The sequence below is a fragment of the Schistocerca cancellata genome, chromosome 11 (assembly GCF_023864275.1).
Source record: "Schistocerca cancellata isolate TAMUIC-IGC-003103 chromosome 11, iqSchCanc2.1, whole genome shotgun sequence".
NCBI lineage: Eukaryota > Metazoa > Arthropoda > Insecta > Orthoptera > Acrididae > Schistocerca > Schistocerca cancellata.
In genome coordinates, this window is record NC_064636.1 from 122367124 (window position 1) to 122387350 (window position 20227).

The window sequence follows — 20227 nt, forward strand, 5'->3', positions numbered from 1 at the left end:
TGGTACCTGTTCTTTCAGACATGTCTTCTATGTGGATGCACAAACAGTGCCCAAACTCTTACGGGAATTGGCAAAAAGCCGAGAAATGAGTATAGTCGGTAGGGGCACTATGAATATAGTGTGGGACATTAGGTTGGGAATGTGGGTCTCGTGGTAGGCATGCCAGAGATAAGTCCCTGCAGTCACACTATCATCTGTGTCCTTGGTGGCACAGATGGATAGAGCATCTGCCATGTATGCAGGAGATCCTAGGTTCAAGTCCTGATCGGGGCACATATTTTCAGCTGTCTCCATTGACTTGTATCAATGCCTGTATGGAGCTAGGAGTATTCATTTCATTGTAGTTCTCGGGCTCGCTGCCTTTCGAATCCTACTATGTTAATGCGCAGGGAGTAAGCACACTCTCTCTTCTTCTTGCTACGGGCAAACTACCAAAGGAAGGATAGGGCTCAGTAAGCACCGTGAAGTATGCTATGTAATGACTGATTATGTGTAAAATTAGTGCAGTATGGCACAGTGTGAAATTATGGAGATGCATGTTTGCAGAATAGCTGCTCATTAAAATATATTTTTTAAAATTTTTTGTGTATACATGATACAAATCTCTGAAAACGTGTATCATATTTATAAAAAAAGATGTATTGAGAGCCATGTCATAAGTACAGAAGGGTATAAGCATTTTTAACTGAGTTTTTTCTTTCTTTCAGTGTCTTGAAGATAACTTGGTAATCTCTCATCCAAATGATTTTATCAAGGAGGATCCTGAACTAAATTTGGAGGTGTGTAAAACTGATAATATTGTAAGCATTTGCATCTCTGATTTATTGCATGTAGGGTGGTAAAAATGTATTTGTGTAATTGCTTAATGTAAGGAATGCATTACTGGCACAGGTTATGAGTTTTCTTGAGATAAATGCAATTAATAATTTTACACTACTGTTGTGCTATTCCACTTGATGTGGATTAGCAACTGTTATTTGATTATTGTTCTGAATAGAATCTGAACAGAAGTTGTAACAATGTTTTTAACCATATTTTCAGTGGCCCTTCTGGATGTTAAACATTTTGTATAAGTTTAAACCACGAGATTGCAGATCATTTGAAAAATATTCTTCCTTTCAGTAACTTATGATGCATGGATTGCAGAAGAATACATTGCACATGATTCATCTTTTCAGTGAATCATTGATATTTGTCAGTTTGAACCAAAAATTTTCAAAGGTGCCAAAGGTATGAAGTGTGATACTATTTGTATGTGATACATCACCCTTGCTACATTGATCTTAGAATAGTTACAGTACGGCTACCTCAATCGTACGTGTTGAATTACTTATAGATTTGTCAGTCACAGAAAAACTCTAGAACCTATGCAGATAAATCCGTGTATTACCTCACCATAGTTGTCATAGCAGATTCAAATAAATTATCTTCTTGGCGCAACCTACAGCTTTGATAAGGTCTGCTTGTATAAAGCATAAAATTCAATCCAGTAAAATAAAATGTTGTGGTATTAATTTTGTCCACTTTGCCTAAGAGAAAGTGGATGGTTAGATTCATAAACTTCTCACAGGAATAAGACATACCTAATATTGGGGAATCTAAGGTAGAGTACTGAAAAACCTAAATCAAAAGACTTACTATGCAAGACACTGTATGGTGCATGGCGGTGGGTACGTTCCACCACTGTTAGTCATTTCCTTCCCTTTCCCGCTTACAAGCAGAGCGAGGGAAAGGCAACTGTCTGTTGCCTCCATACAAGCCCTAATTTCTCTTGTCTTCGTGATGTCTGTAAAGGACCCTCAGGCACATTGATGTCTGGTGATTGTGCAAGCATACCAGTCAAGGAAAAAAATTATCATGCTAGGGACAGTGCATATGGTATATAAAAAAGAGTGAATCTGGCATAACTGGTTCCTGCATCACATTTTCTCTTCCCAAATTAAGCATTTGTTTGTTAGGCTTCATTCTGTTGTATATGCATGGTGTAATAATAATTTTATATGGGGCACAGGCATAGTAGTTTTTGCATGTGGTATTTACTTTGGAGAATGTGTTCAATATTGAAATTAGCAAATGTGTTCCTTTACTGTCACTGCTCTGATATTTTCCCACATTACATCAGTTCACAATAAGAGGTAGATCGACACCTTGGACTATTAACTCAGTTGTTGGCATTGTGCTTCATAAAATCTTCCATTAGTGATCGTGCCTCTGCATCATTTCCATGTTGCTTCTTTCATGCTATTGTGGGGAAAATTAATCTGGAATGCATTAATTTTAATTCCATTTTGTCCACTATCTTTACAATCCACAATGCACCAGGAAAAAGTGTTTGTCTATGTTTACAAGTTCACCATCCATGACTGTATACTACCCAACAGCAACCTTACGTAATTGATCTCCTCCCATTGTTATGTCAATACTCACAGTTTATTGATACACAACTAAACTCTGACTTCTAGAATATTACAATCACTAAATCCTATTAATAGTTTCCTGTTTCAGTATACACAAACAGATGATTTCAGAAGTAACCAAAGATACTAGATGAAAAAACAGTAAACAGAAAAATAAAGCTCTGTCTATCTCTGACAGTTATGGAGGATACACAAAGTTTGATGCATTATATTATAGGCGAATATTAGTGTACGAATCAGACACACAAACTTTCATTATGTTTCCTTTACAATACACACTGATCAACATTCATATCTGCAGTATGCCTCAAATGCCAGTTCCCTAATTTTTCTCAACATTGACTCAAAAAGAATGTCATCTGCCCTCCAAGGATTCCTGTTTCAGTATCTGAACCATATCCATAACATATGTGTGCTAATCAAAGCTAATAGTAGAAAATCTAGAAGCATGCCACTGAATTGCTTCAATGTCTGACTGGTGGGATGTCACATTGACAAGCATGCGTATGTTCCAACAAAAAAATTTGGAAAACAGGAGTTCGAAAGAGAATATATAAAAATCGTGAGATAAAGCTGGGAAAATGAGATCAAAATCACTACCACATAATTTAAACCTGCGAAGAAGCTACACAAATGGAATTTCCTGAACTCTGCTTTGTGTGTGTTTCAGATACACTCTGTTGTTACAGCCAATAAGGATATAAAAATAAGCAGTGTAAGAACAAGAAAGGAATTTTTTAGTCATTTCAACGTCTCTTGCATATAAACACTAGATTCCAACCTGTCAGGAAAGAAACACACATGAATAAATCACTCATCATTAATCCATTTTTCAACAAATTATTCATTCATATACCATGAATTGTAAGCAACTTGCAGACATACTCAAAACCAGATTATGCTAACCACAAAGGAAGAGAGAACACAGGTAGTGGAACATTGCCTATGATGAGGGTCTAGTAGATGCAAGGGAAAAAGCATTGGAAACCTTAAATGGTAACAAACCCCAGAAAATGGCAGGAATTCTTAAAAGTATACAAAAGAATGTTCAAGGCTACAAAAAAGTGTAAATTGGGTCACTTGAAACCAACATAAAAATAACAATTTTTGTCTATTACTTTCGCTCAGTTCTCGACTGTGTGCCTCTGAAAGAACAATTAGTTTTGGAAGCAAAACAATTCTGATTAAAAATCATCTGTTGAGGAACTGAAGGAAATAAGTACTTTGCAAAATAACAAGTCATGTGCAGAAGACAGAAACTCATAGAAGTAGTATGGAGATACGGATACTGAGCAACAGTAATCTCACACAAACAACTGGCAGAATTATGTTAAACATTTGTAAAAGTAAAAAAAATTACTGAAGAATGGAAATGTGCATTAACTGATCTTCTTCATAAAAATGAGATAAAACCAGTCTGAATAATTACAGGGAATTTCACTGCATCCAGTTATGTCCAAAATTCCTTAAAAAGGCCTGTGAAGGCAACTCGATGAACAAGTAGGCCCATTAATAGGAGAGTATAAGGCACGATTTTGCAAACGCAATCGTGTAGAGAACAGATTTGGGAACCAAAGTCAATTTTGCAAAGATGACGATGTGTAAATACTGTGGCAACGTATGCCAAGTGTCAGAAAAGCTTATGATTAGACAGAAAAAGACTTGATTCAGTATGTCAGAGGAATTCAAAATTGACAGGAAAACAGTGGCAGTTATCCAATAGACATAAATGGGTACAACACTAGACATTAAACTGATTGGAGAAATTTCAGAAGTATTTGAAATGCACAACAGTGTGCAGCCAGAGATCCACGATCCACTCCAATTTAAAATAATTCCGAAAAAGTTATTAAGACATAGGGGAAGGAGATAAGGGAATCCAAATCGAAATTAAAAAAGAGCAGAGAATTAACATGAGGTGTATGACTTTTGTAGACACTCACTGTTCTAAGATACTATATAGAAGCCAAACTTGTCCTGGAGAATCTTCACAAAATGTCAAAGAAAACTAGTCTACTAATCATCTGTGAGAAAACTCAGTAATGGACAGGAAGCCTACAGATAATCTCTCCATTATAACTTGGTATGAGGAAGTGTCACAAGATACATACATTAAATATCCAGGAGAGATCATCCAATCACCAAGACATATTTATTTATTTATCCTATTCTGACAAGGCCATCAGGTTCTCTTTTGCATTGGACCAGGGTTTCCCACATACATCATTGTTACCTAAGAAACAACAATTTTAATATGACAAATAGTATTGAAATGATATTAGTGTCTGAAGTGGCAATGTAAGTAATACTGACTATGAACTAATAAAATTAATAATGACATTATTACAGCTGTTGCCACTAATGTGGTGGTGGTGGTAACAGTAGTAATGACAACAATAATAGTGGCAGGTATAAAAAGGGTTTATAAATGTACAAGATAGCTTTCTGCTATAGGGAGTTCCATGGAAAGGAAATTTAAGAAGCCTTCACCTTGTAAGAATTTTGAGAAAAGAGGAAGATCTGGATGGAGCGTAATTATAAGCTCCCATGTCAGTTCAAAGAGCAAGTTAAAAGCAGCGAAACCTGGATACTTCAGGACGTTTCTAGAGGACACACATTGGTGACTTTCTGTTAATGGATGTGATCTCTTTGAACATATTCCTCTTGTTTATCTTCATGATTGTTGGATTTGTGTAAGTACATTATGTGATAAATCAGAGCATGTGTATGCCCCTCCTCTACCCAGTTGTCAGTTGCATCTGTTGTGTCTTAAAAAGATGTGGTCTTCTCGATTTACAGAACTTACGGACATAGTTGGTTGGAGCCACATCTCTGACGGAAGTATCAGATGTAGGTCCGTGTCTTGAAATATGTGACAGACTTCGTTATGATGAGGTGGCAGAGATCGAACATTTGCGTGTGCAGTATGAAGTTTAGTGCATTTAGCTACAAGGCTCATGAAGATAATAGATAGTAGTGACTTTAGGCCAGTGAGGTTATGAGCACAAAGCATACCAGAGTGCATTATGGTAGGGGAGCAAGGTTCCTTGAAGTGAAAGTGGGAGATATCTCCAGGAGGAGGGAGGTTTTGTGGCCAAGGCCACCACGCTTTGCACTGGTCAGTGAATGGTCAACTGAAGACAGGAAGAGAAAGTTCCTGAACAGAGCTAGAATAATCTATGCACAACAATATTGAAAGCAAGATAAATGGAATGACAGACTGCTGTCTTATTGTTGGTCCTAATGATGAGTAACCACAGTAATATGATGATAAATTATTAAAGTAGAAATAAGACTGTAAATTTTCATCTGAATCAGAGCTTTGTGAGCATATTGAAGTAATAGTGAATTAATGAATAGTATTGGTATTGGAGTTATGAGAATTGAGCAGAAAATTAGTACTAAAAATAATCATAGACAAACAGATAAAAATAAGAGGGGAAACTGTTTTAAATATATTAGTAAAACAAATTGTTTCTTTGCAAAATAAAGACCTGAAAGTAAACACACAAAATTAGGGCAATAAGAGTTCACAAATTTTTTAGCTTCTAAAGTCCAGACACTCCAGTTGATCTGCCTTGCAGACTGATCATTCCTATTTTAGTTCTTCACCATTATCCTGCCATCGTTTGTCCACATGTTTTGCAGCTGAAGTCTTGGGATCACACTGTTCAAAATCTTCAATCTTTCAAAAGTGAGGTCCTCACTTATTGTCAAACCTAACTTCTGGAGTTTCTGGCTCAAAAGCTTGTCAGCTGATATGGAGTCATTATAACAAAAAATCTATTTGAGAACTACTACTGGAATAACTCTGTGCTGCAGAAAGTACTGTGATTCATGGTCAAACAAAAATGACTGGTTGGGAAGCAGGAAAGAAAAATTCTCAGGAAAATATTTGGACCAGTTTTCTGTGAAAGAATTTGGATATGGAGTCCCTTTAGAGAGATTTATAGACAGACAGAAACAATAAGAGACAGCTTTAGATAAAAAGTGATAAAATTTTGTGGATGCATCACAGGATGACCGTCGACAGACTCACAAGGCAGATCTCTGAGGTAGCAAGCACTAGCAAAAGCAATCCAAAATTAGTCATAGGTACAGAAGAAGTTGGACTCTCACAAGATAACATAATAAATCGAAAAAGAGTTAAGGACCATGAAACATACTTAAACAGCAACACATGGAAAACAGAAATGGATATAAATATTTGGAAGACCACAAGAGAGACCACAGAGGACATACACTATGTGATCAAAAGTATCCAGACAGCTGCCTCAAAAATGGCATAAAAATTCGTGGTGCCCTCCATCAGTAATGCTGGAATTAAATATGGTGTTGGCCCATCCTTATCCATGGTGACAGGTTTCATTCTCACAAGCATATGTTCAATCAGGTGCTGGAATGTTTCTTGCGGAATGGCAGCTGATTCTTAACAGGTGTTGCACTGAGGAGAGGTATCGATGTCTGTCAGTGAAGCCTGGCACAAAGTCAGCATTCCAAAACATCCCAGAGGTATTCTAAAGGATTCAGGTCAAGTCTCTGTGCAAGCCAGTCCATTAAAGGGATGTTATTGTCGTGTAACCCCTCCGCCATTGCCCGTGCATTATGAACACGTGCTCAATTCTGTTGACAGTTGCAATTACCATCCCCAAATTGGTCTTCAACAGTGGGAAGCAAGAAAGTGCTTAAAACATCAATGCAGGCATGTGCTGTGATAGCACCACACAACACAACAAAGGGTGCAAACACCCTCCATGAAAAACATTGACACCATAACACCAGAATCACCTCCGAATTTTACTGTTGGCACTACACACACTGGTAGCTGATGTTCACTAGGTATTTGCCATACCCACATCCTGCCATTAGGTCACCACATCGTGTACTGTGATTCTTCATTCCACAGAACAATTTTCCACTGTTCAATTGTGCAATGGTTCCACTCCTTACACCAGGCGAGGCATCGTTTGGAATTTACCTGCGTCATGTATGGCTTATGAGCAAGTTCTCGACGGTGAAATATAAGTTTTCTCACCTTCCACCTAACAATCATAATACCTTCAGTGAATAATGATGAAGTCTGGAATTCCTGTGTGATGATCTGTATAGATGTCTGCCCGTTACACATTACGGCCCCCTCCAACTGTCAGCAGTTTCTGTAAGTCAACAAACAAGATCAGCCTGTGCTCTTGTGTGCTGTATGTGTCCCTCCACATTTCCACTTCACTACCACATCGGAAACAGTGGACCTAAGTACGCTTAGGAGTGCGGAAATCTGGCATACAGACACATGAAATAAGTGATACCCAATCACCTGACCAAGTTCGAAGTCTGTGGGTTCTGCAGAGTGCCCCATTCTGCTCTCTCATGATGTCTGATGACTACAGAGTTCACTGATATGGAGTACCTGGCAGTAGGTAACAGCACAAGGCACCTCATATGAAAAACCAATGTTTTTAGGGGTGTTTGATCAAAAGTATCCACATTGTGTATGTAAAGAAATTTGGAAGGATGTAGGAATAGGAAAAAAAAATTTAATTTAGACACTGTCTCTTAAAAGTTAATGTATGAAATAGTAATCATGATGATAATGTAATCTGGAAACATCTCCCATAATTATCAGTGTGAGGAGATTAGTAGTAGTCATAGGTAACTGATTGTCAGTAGACTTCACAGAAGTAATCTGCAGTAGCAGCTTCTGCTTTTTAATATGTGACGTGTCACATTCTGCAACCCTCCAGACAATATGATTTGTGGAATACAATGTGTAGATCCAAGAATGAGTGAATGAACGAATGAATAACTACCCTTCCCACCCTCTCTCTGACCAGGATACAGGCTACAGTGTGATTTCACACTGAAAGAGAAATTAAATTTGTGAATGAAATAAAAAAATTAAGAAATAAATTCAGCACAAGAAAACAGAATAAGATTACCCTATTTTACTGAAAGGGAAGTGATAGCTGTGGAACCATATCGTGTGTAGGTTCCAAAAAGGTTATATCCTGGACATGAATAAAGATACAAATATAGGATAACTTTATGTTCAGATGTATAGCTATAAAGCTTTTATTTGCAGAAGAACCATTCAATTTATCATGAGTACATCTTCTATATGCATGCATGTGTAATGGGGTACTTTTCAAAATTTGGTGTAAGTTCAGTGTTTTCATTCACTTTTGACAAAATTCACTATTCCTTCAACTGGACACGCAACAAACATTGAGGCAATAGATTTGTCCCATACTTATTGAAACACATTTGGAGTTCTTGTGCTCAAAGTTTTTTTTTTATGTAGTGAACCTTAAGTTACTGCATGGCAAGGCAAATAGATGGAGCCTTCCACAAACCCCGACAAAAGAATGACATACTGTGAGATCAGACAAAATTCAAGGTGGGCAGGTGAATGTGAGATGTGTATGCCCCTTATGGCTGATACATCAATAAGGCAGCTTATTGTTAAGAAGTGCTCTTTCATGCAGGTGCCAGTGTGGTGATGCTCCATCCTGGTGAAAAATGATTTTTTTCTCTGGATAGTTTCCTTTGCATCTATCTCAAAATCTTCTGTTATTTCTATTTATGTCAAAATTTCATGTGTTGTGAAGTTCCTTGCTGTACTGATTACATTTCTCATTAATAACATGAAAGTGTTGCTTCATTAAATTACATAATTTGAATAAGAAATCATGACCACCATCAAGAAATGGTTTCTCTTTCCAGTTCACAATACATTATCCTTGTCTTTGTTATTACTCATTTTCAGTGCAGTTATTTCTTAGAAATCAATTAATTGATATTGTTACCTTAATTCATCTTACTGTTAGAGATGACTTGGTCTTTCTTGTTATTGTGAAATAGTTTGTTTAATCTGACACGTTTCTCATTAGGCGATCATCTTCGGGTTTGCTGACTGAATTTCTGGATTATCCTTTATGTTAAAGGTTTTCTGCTAGGCTCCAGTAACAAACTTGTTTGAGCGCTGTTGTAGCTGTCCACATTCTGATTGCCTCTTCACATTTATTCATTGTATACTGGCTGTTTATAACTGGCCACCTGAATTTATCTGCAGTTGTATTAATCCCTCCCCTACTGTGAAATGTATGAAAGCACATTCTTTCATTTGGAGAGAACACTGTCCTCATGTTGACCATGTTGTTTATTTCCTATTTATGATACTACGCAAATCTTTGTCATTTATATGCCTATAAAATAAAACCACTTCATGTAATAATTCCTATAGCTTTCTTGTCAAGCTGTACTCCTGAATTTACTCTGTAGATGAAACTGATGGGACATTTAACAACTTTGATGTTCCATGCAGTGAGCTATCTCAAGAGAATGGCATAATATTGAATGCTGCAGTTGTGAAAAAAATACATTTAATAGCAGTTCAGATAGATATTTCTTCAGTTCTTTCCTTTGCCAGTTTCATCAGTAAAAATCGGACGATTTTTTACATTTTTCTCTGGTACTTTGCCTAACTGTATGTGCCCGAGAGGTGAAAGGTATTTCAGGCATTTAATTTTGAAGTATCAAGTAGGAAATTTGTTTTCAAATAAGTCAATGTTTCTATAGTTACTTACACAGCTAAAAACAAAGTGGTGAAATGAAGTGTTAATTTTTACCTACAATTTTATTCAATAACTGCTACATTTATGTAGTGTCTCTTTTTGATAATACTATTTCCAAGTATTCTTTGGAACATTCAGATATTAGTGGGTGTTAATACAATTTTATTTATTTACTGTTTCATCAGTTTTAAATCACCAGTAATTCTTTGTACTATTTCAGGTGGCAGCCTCAATAAGAAAAGCATCTGATAGTTTAAGGTACGTTTTTATTATGCACTGCAGAATTTTGTGAGCAGTATAAATTTTTAGTTACTCCATGTGAAAGGAAAACAAACAATAACCCCTAGGGACCAAAATGCCATAAGTTATTTTTAAAAAGTTCTGTTTTTGGAGTTCTATTTTTTCTATATATTAACCATTTGCAGTATATACTGACTACAGCAACATTATGCATATTATCAGAGAAAACACTACTATATCTACTATTCTGTTATTGCAGAAGATTAAAAAGATGCTTTAAAATATTACAAAGTATAGCAGTCCCATTTATAACAGTGGTTTGCAATAACAGCACAAACAGAACAAAAAAGCCATTTATGATTAATTGTCAATCCAAGCTTTCCAATAATGAGAGTAGATGCAAGGTGAAGCATTAATTTTATGTTCTTAAAACATATCAGTTTCTCAGATTTACTGATCACCCAAGAATGCTGTTTACCGCTGATCCCACGATGCCACATGCCACATGTCACCTTTTGTTTTGTGGGTTTGACTTGGCAGAAGTTGTAGAGAAATACTAGTTTTGTCCACATTGCTGGCATAACATACAGCAAACTTTTTCTCTCACTTGGTCAAATTCATGCAACCAATGCTTGCCCCTTCTTCATCAACTTTATTCATTTCATTGCCTATCACTGGGCATGAAATTAGGCCTCTATTTTGGAACTTACACAGCCAACAAACAAAACAATTGAAGTCTGTTTTGAATGTGTAAATTTTCTGCAGTCTCATTTGTTGTTCACTGAATTATATTTCCACTTATAGGTACATTGGAGGTGCACATATAGCTGAAGCACTGTAAAAGTATAAGTTCAGCATCTTCATATGTAACACTGTGAAGTCACTTCAGCATGCACCTGGAACACAGAGCAGCAGAATGAAGAACATTTCATTTAAGTAGTGTAGATAATGTAGGTTTGCTGAGTCTAAACCTTCTTCCAATTGTGCTATTTTTCAATACATCATATTCTGCTTCCTGCAGAATTTTTAGTTTCACTTGCTTATCTATGCTTTGTGCTTCCTACAGCATGACAACCCTTTCACTTCTTGGAACTCAGTGTTACTACTACTGGCTCTATTTAAAGAATATAAAAGCACATATCACCATGGAATTGCAGTTGTTGATGGAATCTAGTTTTCCACGCTGTTTGTGTCGCAATTGTTTTCCTTGTTGATGGTGATTGTTGAGCAATGTTATGCACAGAGGTCAGCTAGAGAAACATTAGGAAAAAAGAAAAACATTGACAATTCAGGTTTAATGAAAAATGTAATGGTGCTACAGACTAAAGCACAGTTAGTAATTCATGCTGACTGAAATTTGTTAACCAGTAAAACATTGTACAATATCATGTACATCACTGCCAGTACTGATATTCTGATGGTGTCAAGCAAGTGTTCACCTTAAGTGAGTTCATATTAAGCCTGTTGTTTGAAATATACATGATGGTTCATTATTATTGATAAGTAAAAATATTACAAAGCAGTTATGTTAGTAACACATTCTATAAAACAGCTGGTTTGTGTGTCTGTTCTTTAATAAAAGAGTGTACTTCTTTTATACAAAAGTGCAGGTGAGGTGTCAGCAGCTGTATAATGCTAACTATTCTAATTGAATATGACATGGAAGTCATACAAATTCAATGTGATGGGTACAGGCTAATGTCCTGCCATGTAGAACAAGTAAGAGGAAAGGATGAGTGGTTATATATCCAAAACCTGGAGTCAAGTTTCAGCCCCTTCAGATTAATTAATGTTTGGGTGAACAACTCTTTGATTACTGTGTCGGCAATGTGGATTGGGAAACAAGCTTGTTGTATTCACAGTTTACAGGCCACCATCATGTTCTTAAATATCATAAAGCAGCTGTAGTCAGCTTTAGTAAGGCCATGAAGACTTAACTGGTGAGTCATCTTTTGTGACTTGTGAGAAGCTACTAACCAAGGACACCTACAATCACCTATGTCTGAATATGGGAAATCTAATACAGTACAATTCCCCAAAAGTGCATACATTGCAAATTTGGCAGATATGGGAGCAAAACTGATAGTGATTTATCTGACCATGACAGTAAAATGAATATTGATCAGTTGTGCTCAGATCATTGGAGGAAACTATTGTCATCACAGAATTAGAGGTAAATTACAGGACAAATGTTATCAGTAGGTATATAAGGGGGCACAGTGTGGATGGACAGTTAAACTTTGTGTTAATAATTTTCCTAGTATTCTTATTCTGTAAACCACAACAATACTGACTCGAAGTAAGAGCAAGAGATGAATAACTCCTTGGACCTGATTATCTTGTGCAAGGTAGAGAGAGCTCTACCTACTTCAGAAGACAACAAACTGTGATAGTGAAATATTCTGCTACTCTGTCTGTAGTGCACAATCAGATCTTCCTTTGTGCTCAGTAAAGCTCTTTTTTCCTGTCACAAGATGTTCTCATCCCAAATTTTAGCTATGCCTTTTTGGTGTTTGAACTGTAGTAGCCACTTGACCTGTTGTGTAGGAAGGCTGGACTGATGAGGTTGCAAAATCATTTTTAGGAAAAAATTCAATTCTGCATTTGCTGTGTATATCCATGGTAAACATTTACCATTTTTCACCTAGTAAATGCTCACACATGAGTGTGACTGCTGTGTCTAGATGTAAACCTGTTCCTTGCGAAGCACTGTGAAATAAGAGATTAATATCTCTGGTTAGGCCTATATGATAAGCATCACACACCCCTCAGCAATGTTCTGAGGTGAGTCACACAGTTGTTTTGAAAGCATTGGATTTCTGCGGTATCCTAGCAATGGATTCTCTGGTATCGTAGCAATGGACCGAGTGCTGTACCTACAATTGAACAAATGTGATGATTCCATTTGGTATCTCCACTTATTGCTACACTCAAGAATATATGAAAGTAGTGATAGGATACTACTTTTCTCCCTTTTGTGAAATACACTATTTTTAGTCGAAATGTTTGAAGCTAGCGGGCAATCCTTGCACCACTTCAAAATTTTATCTAGGTAAAGGCTGATACATTCTTGTAAGTTCTTTATAATTGACAGAGCTAGTAATTGTATGTGCCTGTACATTTGTGGATAGTTTTGCCTTTTATCTGTCTTGGCTATGAAACTGAGTCAACAATACTGTTCATTATAGTTTACCTACATTTCTATATTCATATTTATAATAACTTCTACTGGTGCATTACCCTTCTTTTCTCTGTATTCACCTGACCAGAAATGTTGTTTTTCCTCCCATGCACTACACGAATTCCCACCATATCAAACTTCAATTTATCCATTTCTCATTTCATGTTCTCCGACTCACCGAATCAATCAAGGGACTTCACATTCCACACTCTGACTTATAGCGATATTGTTTGTTTCACCTGATGATATCCACGAGTGTAGCCCCCTCCCAGAGATCTTATTGGGAGACTATATTGCTTCTGGAATATTTTACCCAATTGGATGTCATGATAATTAAACTATACAGCAGAGCAGCATGTGGTTATAACAGGTGTAGTTCCCCTTGCTTTTAGCTGTTCACAGTACTAACATAGCAAGGTCTTGTTGGCTAATGGTACAAGACCAAATTGTATAATCATCCAAACCATTCTGCATTTACATCTACATAGATACTCTGCAAGCTAGCATATGGTATGGGGGTGGCTGGTACCTTTACTACTAGAAAGACCTGCCATCCATCTTCATTAACCACATGTTAGTGTGTGGACCCTCCCTAGATACCCTTCCATTGCAGTTTTATGTACTTTGTGTCTGTCTGTTTTGTTAAGGCATGCATGTCACTTCACTTTGCTAAGATAAATGTTTCATATGGTAATTGGGTGCCACACAACTGAAACATGTGAAATAATTTAGCTATTACCAAAAGGTCACAAAATTAGGAAATCATGACGTTGTTCCGTGGAGATGCTGATAGACTTTTTAATTGTACACTTAATATCATACATTCTCACTACATTCTGTAGTAAGTTATTGGTTATCATGCGTTATTGTTTGGAAGCTACACAGGAATTAGGACTGGCTGGTAGAAATGAGGCAACACATACTTGAGGAAAATTATGAATAACTAAAATGGTAAGCTGCAGTTAAAAGGTATAATATTAAACTCAAGTTCATAAGTGTTAACAGTATGTGTAACTGCTAATGTAATCAGCTTTGAGATGATGCCATAAATCCCAAATAGCACAAGCTTTGTTGTACTGTGTCATTTAAGGGACAAGAACTCCATGAGAAATACCAGAAAGCTGCACATGAATCAGGAACATAAGTGTTGCAACAGTTGTACCAACTTGAACCATGACTGTACAGCAATAGACTAGGATATCTGCGTGTCACTCACTTTTGTTATGGGAAGGTGGTTCCAATGAGACATATTGGTATATTCAGTGTTGGAACATTCACTAGCAAAGTCTTCAAGAACACATTTGATGGTGACTTGGGGGTTGTGGCAGCTGATGGGGGTGTTTCTTGATGTTCTACTCTATCCCAACAGAACAAGATAGAAAATACTTGAAACCTAAAGCCGCCACCATACTCATTGGAGAAAAAACATAAATGAAATAACAACTGTCAAAATAATGTGACTTGATGCTTCCAGAGCATCAGGTACAAATACCCTATCCCATGAATCACAAGTGGACTCAGCCCCTAGATACAAACATTGATGGTTTTGTGTTGGAACCACCAAGTTCCACAGTGAAAACCCTAAAATTGTCATCTCCCAAATCAGTTTTAGTAATGACACAAAAGCTTATCATTGATTTAATTACTCCTATACTGCACTGGAACATTCATAGTTCGATAGCACATGTGAAGTAAATGAAACTTTTTATTTGTAGATGGTCACAATATTTCACGTGAGTCACTCAGTAAATGTTTCAATACTCCCATGCTGTCAGGGCACAGTATCTGACTGGTTGTCACTGTGGGTAAGGATTGCTGAATGGACAACCTGTGTTTTTGCTGTGTGTGTGGCATAAGTGAGGCTAAGTGAGGACTGAGATCAGACACTGGCTGTATGAATTCTTAGTGGAGTTACTCAATGATAACATTAGATTTTGTTTTGATTTGCCAAGATCCTCTTTGCAAGAAGCATTGCTAATATTATCCTAAAATTTTGCCAGCCATTTCATTTGTAGGAAATATTAATGTAACTGCAATATGCAGGTGTAATGCCAGCATCTCCTGGTGGGTTGTGAGATGAGCTATGTCTTCTAAATACAAGTGCTAAAATTCACTTCAGCACAGTTATTTGTTTGCTCACAACTAATCTCTAATCCTGCTTAATTATTATAATTATAATTGTATCCTACACACATACACATGTCAAAAGGAGGTCACTGAGGTGGGTACCACATAGAGCAAACAGAGGATTGTTTTACCATCTGCTGATATTCAAAAATGCTTACATCTTGCCAGGCTATGATTATTGCAAGGTAGATTCACCACACTGTTGGTGCACTTGCCCTGTTATGGAAGTAAGTGTCAACCCACAGTATTCACCATCTGTAAAGCTTGGTGATAGTTCCAATGTTGTTCATCTACAGTGAATATTTAGCACAGAACAGCTGTCTACATTGTTTCTTTTGTGATCTGGGTCAACAAAAATATGAGTAGCAATGAGGAGGATTTATTATCGTTGTGATAGCCCATGAAACTCCTGTATCAGGCAGGAACAAACCTTAACAGTAGAGGGGAGAAAAGGAGGTAGCTCAGACAATGTTGATGTAATGCCACAAGAAACCTAGACATGACTTTATATTTTCAAGTAGTGCTACATAACAGCTGAACTAGTAGGAAAATCTCAGCTTTATGTGAGAAAGCAATTGTGCCGCTCTACTGAACCCAGGGGGAAATGATACATGGCACAATAATTACTGTAAGGTGGCCATCACCAACAGTAAGCCAAATGACAAGAAAAATTCAATCAGCATGTGCCATACCTGGTCTGTAGAATCCAAGAAACTGAGGACTCACATCCAGTGTACATTTGAAGGATATTGCTCCATCCTGAGAATGTGAATGGCTGGAATACGCTGCCTTTTCCTAATCAGATAATATGTTGGAACAGTGTGTAATTGTGGCTGTGTCCTCCTTGTATAAGTGTTGATAGGAGTGTGTGGCCAAAGGCAGTGCCTGCCATCTATGTCATCTGTAAGCTTTGAAAGTGGGAGGTGTTTCCAGCCACTTTGATAATGGGCACACCGGGCATCTACTCTTATAATATGGCCTATGCGGAAGCAACTGTGTAAGTAATATACCTACATAGGGCATACCGAAAAGGTGTTTCTTTTTTAAAAAATTCAGCATACAGTACTGTAGTCAGTGGGATATAACATTCTACATTAACTTAGTGTCTGGAGATTTTAGACAGAAGCCCATTTTACTGAGTTTCTCTTACAGAACGTTTTCTGGTGGATGGCATTATTGACACAGTGTATAACTGTTCTACGCAATGTAGTGATTAACTGCAAAGCTTTTTATTAATCACATAGAAAATAGCTTTTACTGTAGTCTGATTAAAACTACTTGGTAGCTGATGTGTGTCACTTGCCACTGCAATATTGCTACATCCACTACGAGCTACATTGCTTGGTTATACAATACACAAACACAGCTGATTTTAAGTGACCTATGACTAAAATGTGGCAGGTGACAGGTTTTGTAGCATTGAAACAAACTCGTGTCCTAACCTTACCACAACTATGTGATCTGCAGTATATCTGAGAAAACAGCAATCAACAATCTGCAGCACAATTGAGATCATGATCATTTTGTTCAGAGCTTTTAAGGCTAACCTGTATGACCGAACTGATGACTGAAATATTTCTTAGTATGTTTCTTTGCACAGACATCTTCTGCCTCAAAGTTACAGTTTTTGATGAAAGCAAACTGTAATTTCTCACTGCCATTGGTTACTTGAAACCATATATCCATCAAAAAGCAAAACAGTCAAAAGCAGCAATTAGGATAGAATAATAACACAGAAGTATGTGCATGCTCCTACCCACCCACAGCCATATCCACACTCAAATGACCTCATTGGGAAGCTCAAAGATGTCCATTTTCATTGTGATGGAAAGGGGTAGCTGCAGGTGGAATGATTGGACCCAGATATCACACGGATGGACCATTCACCTACTACAATTACTTGTTCTCAGAAGACTATGGTAGGATTCGCTGTACATGATTCATGCTGATGTCACCATTGATACATTTGTTTGATTCAGTCAAGGATGTTTAGGAACTCCAGGGGACCAGATATTGAGTAGTTGTAAAGATAATTCTGAATAGGAGGCTGTAACTACATTGGCATCCTCCCTGCCAGATAGTATGTCAATTACAAAGGGCTACACGTAAGCTGTGTTGCTAACAATACATGTGTAATGTTGGCATAATTTGTGTGTGTCATTCACATTTGTTCATCAGTCTTGAAATTTATGTATGTGTTCCTTCATTTATTGACCTGACATTATTTCTTATATATGTATAGGTGTTGTCCACATGGTTGATGGCCATACCACCTAGCCATTTAGAAATGTGATGTTGGTGGTAGTTGGTGATTAATTTGGAGTAAAATAAAATGCCATGCTTTATTGCTTTCAGAAATAGATTGAGCATTGGTGGTTTTAAGAATTTCTACCCAAAGTCTAAACTGTCCTCGAAAACAAAGAAAAATCCACATGGAAAGAGTGATTGGTTTTTATTTTAAAGTCATAGATTACTCTTATTTTTTGTTTCCCTTTATCTTTTGGTGGATATTTTTATGTCAAAAGCTAGAGGATATTATTTCTAATAAATGTAATAATTTGGTGTAAAAGATTGTAGAACAGTATTTTAAAAATACTGCAAGACTTTTAATAATAGAATCTACTAGAGAATAAGGGAACCTAGTCAGCACTGAATGAGACTGGGCGTTATTCAATTTCCTGTGATCATTTGCTTTATAAAAATGTTTCATATTAGGAAAATTCTATCATTCTGGTAGATTGTCATGACAATTTTAAATCACATTTACTGAATGAGTTATCTGTGATGGCTATGCATTTTTATCTTTTGGTTTATAAGCCGCAATTTTGTGGATGGTGAAATATTATTTTGTATTGTGTAAATCAACATTTCACACGTCTTTCCTCCTTCCTCAGTTTCATTCAAAGTGCTGGTGACAGCTGTGACATTTCATATCAAGAAAAATTACATCAAGGAGTAGTCAATGACAAGCTGGAGATATATGCAGAGAAGTCAACAGATTTCAGTGTGTCTCACAACTATACCAAAATACAGACTTCACAAGAAGACGGCTTATGTGGCACAAGATTAAGTTGTAGCATCAGGGAAAAGGAATTCCATAAGTTTAACTGTAGTTTCTGCCTACAGAGCTTCCCTTCAAAATACAGACTCATAATGCATATTTTCATCCACATTGACGGTGTGCAGGCACCTGCGTTTGTGTGTAAGTCATGTGGTGAGGTATTGCCCACTGATGACTGCTTGAAAGAACATTTGAGAATGAAGGAGGGTGACCAAGCATTATCTGCTACCAACACTGAGAAACTTGAATGCAGTGATCATGAAAACAATATCTCCTTCGAGTGTGTAGAAGAAGGAATTGTGGAACAGACTGAGGAGCCCCCTTCGTGCAAGGTACCCAGGAAAAGTTTAGAAAAATCCTTTAAAGACATATGTAATACACATACTGTGAAAGAAGCTGAAGAGAAACTCAAAAGATGTAATGACTGTGGAATTTTATGTCAAAGTGACCATGTTCATGTCCACACTGTGCTAAGTGCAAAGAGACATCACAAATGTGATATTTGTGGTAAAATGTTTACTCAGTTATGCAATCTTAAGAAACACAGATTAATACACACTGGAGAGAGACCCCACGAATGCGATGTTTGTGGAAAATCGTTTACTGAAAGGTGCAATCTGAAGCAACACGAATTAGTACACACTGGACAGAGACCACACAAATGCGGTGTCTGTGGAAAATCATTCACTCACTCGGGCAGTCTCAAGACCCATGTTTTAAAACACACAGGAAAGAGACCACACAAATGCGATGTGTGTGCAAAATCGTTTACTGAAAGGGGCAGTCTCATGAAACATGAATTAATACACACTGGACAGAGACCCCACAAATGCGATGTCTGTGGAAAATCATTTACTCAGTCGGGCAATCTCAAGCAACATGAATTAATACACACTGGACAGAGACCACACAATTGCAATGTCTGTGGAAAATCATTTACTCAGTCGGGCAGTCTCAAGACCCATATTTTAAAACACACAGGAAAGAGACCACACAAATGCGATGTGTGTGCAAAATCGTTTACAGAAAGGGGCAGTCTCAAGAAACACGAATTACTTCACACTGGACAGAGACCCCACAAATGCGATGTCTGTGGAAAATCATTTACTCAGTCGGGCAATCTGAAGCAACACGAATTGATACACACTGGACAGAGACCACACAATTGCGATGTCTGTGGAAAATCATTTACTCAGTCTTGCAATCTGAAGACCCATTCATTAATACACACAGGAGAGAGACCCCACAAATGTGAAACTTGTGGTAAATTGTTTAATGTATTGAGTAATCTCAAGGCCCACAAGTTAACACACAGTGGAAAGAGACCCTACACATGTAATATTTGTGGAAAATCTTTTAGTCATTGGGGCAGTCACAGGAAACACAAATTAATACACACTACATAACCACTCAAAGTATTGTTGAGGACTGTAGACCTACACATGTTCATAGAACACCACACGTGTTTTATGAAAATTGTTCGCATGTGCTACAGAGAGGTCACAAAAAGTATGACAAATCCATTTCCGCAGCTTCACATTAGAAGAAGTTAGATAGTAAATACGACATATGATGCGCACAATTGTGATTTTTTTTTTTTTTTGTTGCAAATGGTCCATGCTTTAATGAT

General features: G+C 37.1%; 2 protein-coding genes across 2 annotated transcripts in view; both read left to right on the forward strand.

The window, feature by feature from the left end:
- Positions 1–11163, forward strand: part of LOC126108601 (uncharacterized) — a 106404-nt gene extending 95241 nt beyond the window's left edge. Inside the window, exons 4-6 of the mRNA XM_049913902.1 lie at positions 708–779; positions 10209–10246; positions 11033–11163. Of these exons, the coding sequence (XP_049769859.1) occupies positions 708–779; positions 10209–10246; positions 11033–11069 (147 nt within the window). The 3' untranslated portion in view covers positions 11070–11163. The remainder of the gene's footprint in view (positions 1–707; positions 780–10208; positions 10247–11032) is intronic.
- Positions 11164–18794: 7631 nt separating this feature from the next.
- Positions 18795–20003, forward strand: LOC126108312 (zinc finger protein 708-like). The gene has a single exon (XM_049913532.1). The coding sequence runs from the start codon at positions 18795–18797 to the stop codon at positions 20001–20003; it is 1209 nt and encodes a 402-aa protein (XP_049769489.1).
- The last annotated feature ends 224 nt before the right edge of the window (positions 20004–20227 follow it).

Excerpts from the sequence above, each read along its gene's own strand:
- LOC126108312 (XM_049913532.1), top strand. The coding sequence starts at position 18,795 with ATGAAGGAGGGTGACCAAGCATTATCTGCTACCAACACTGAGAAACTT.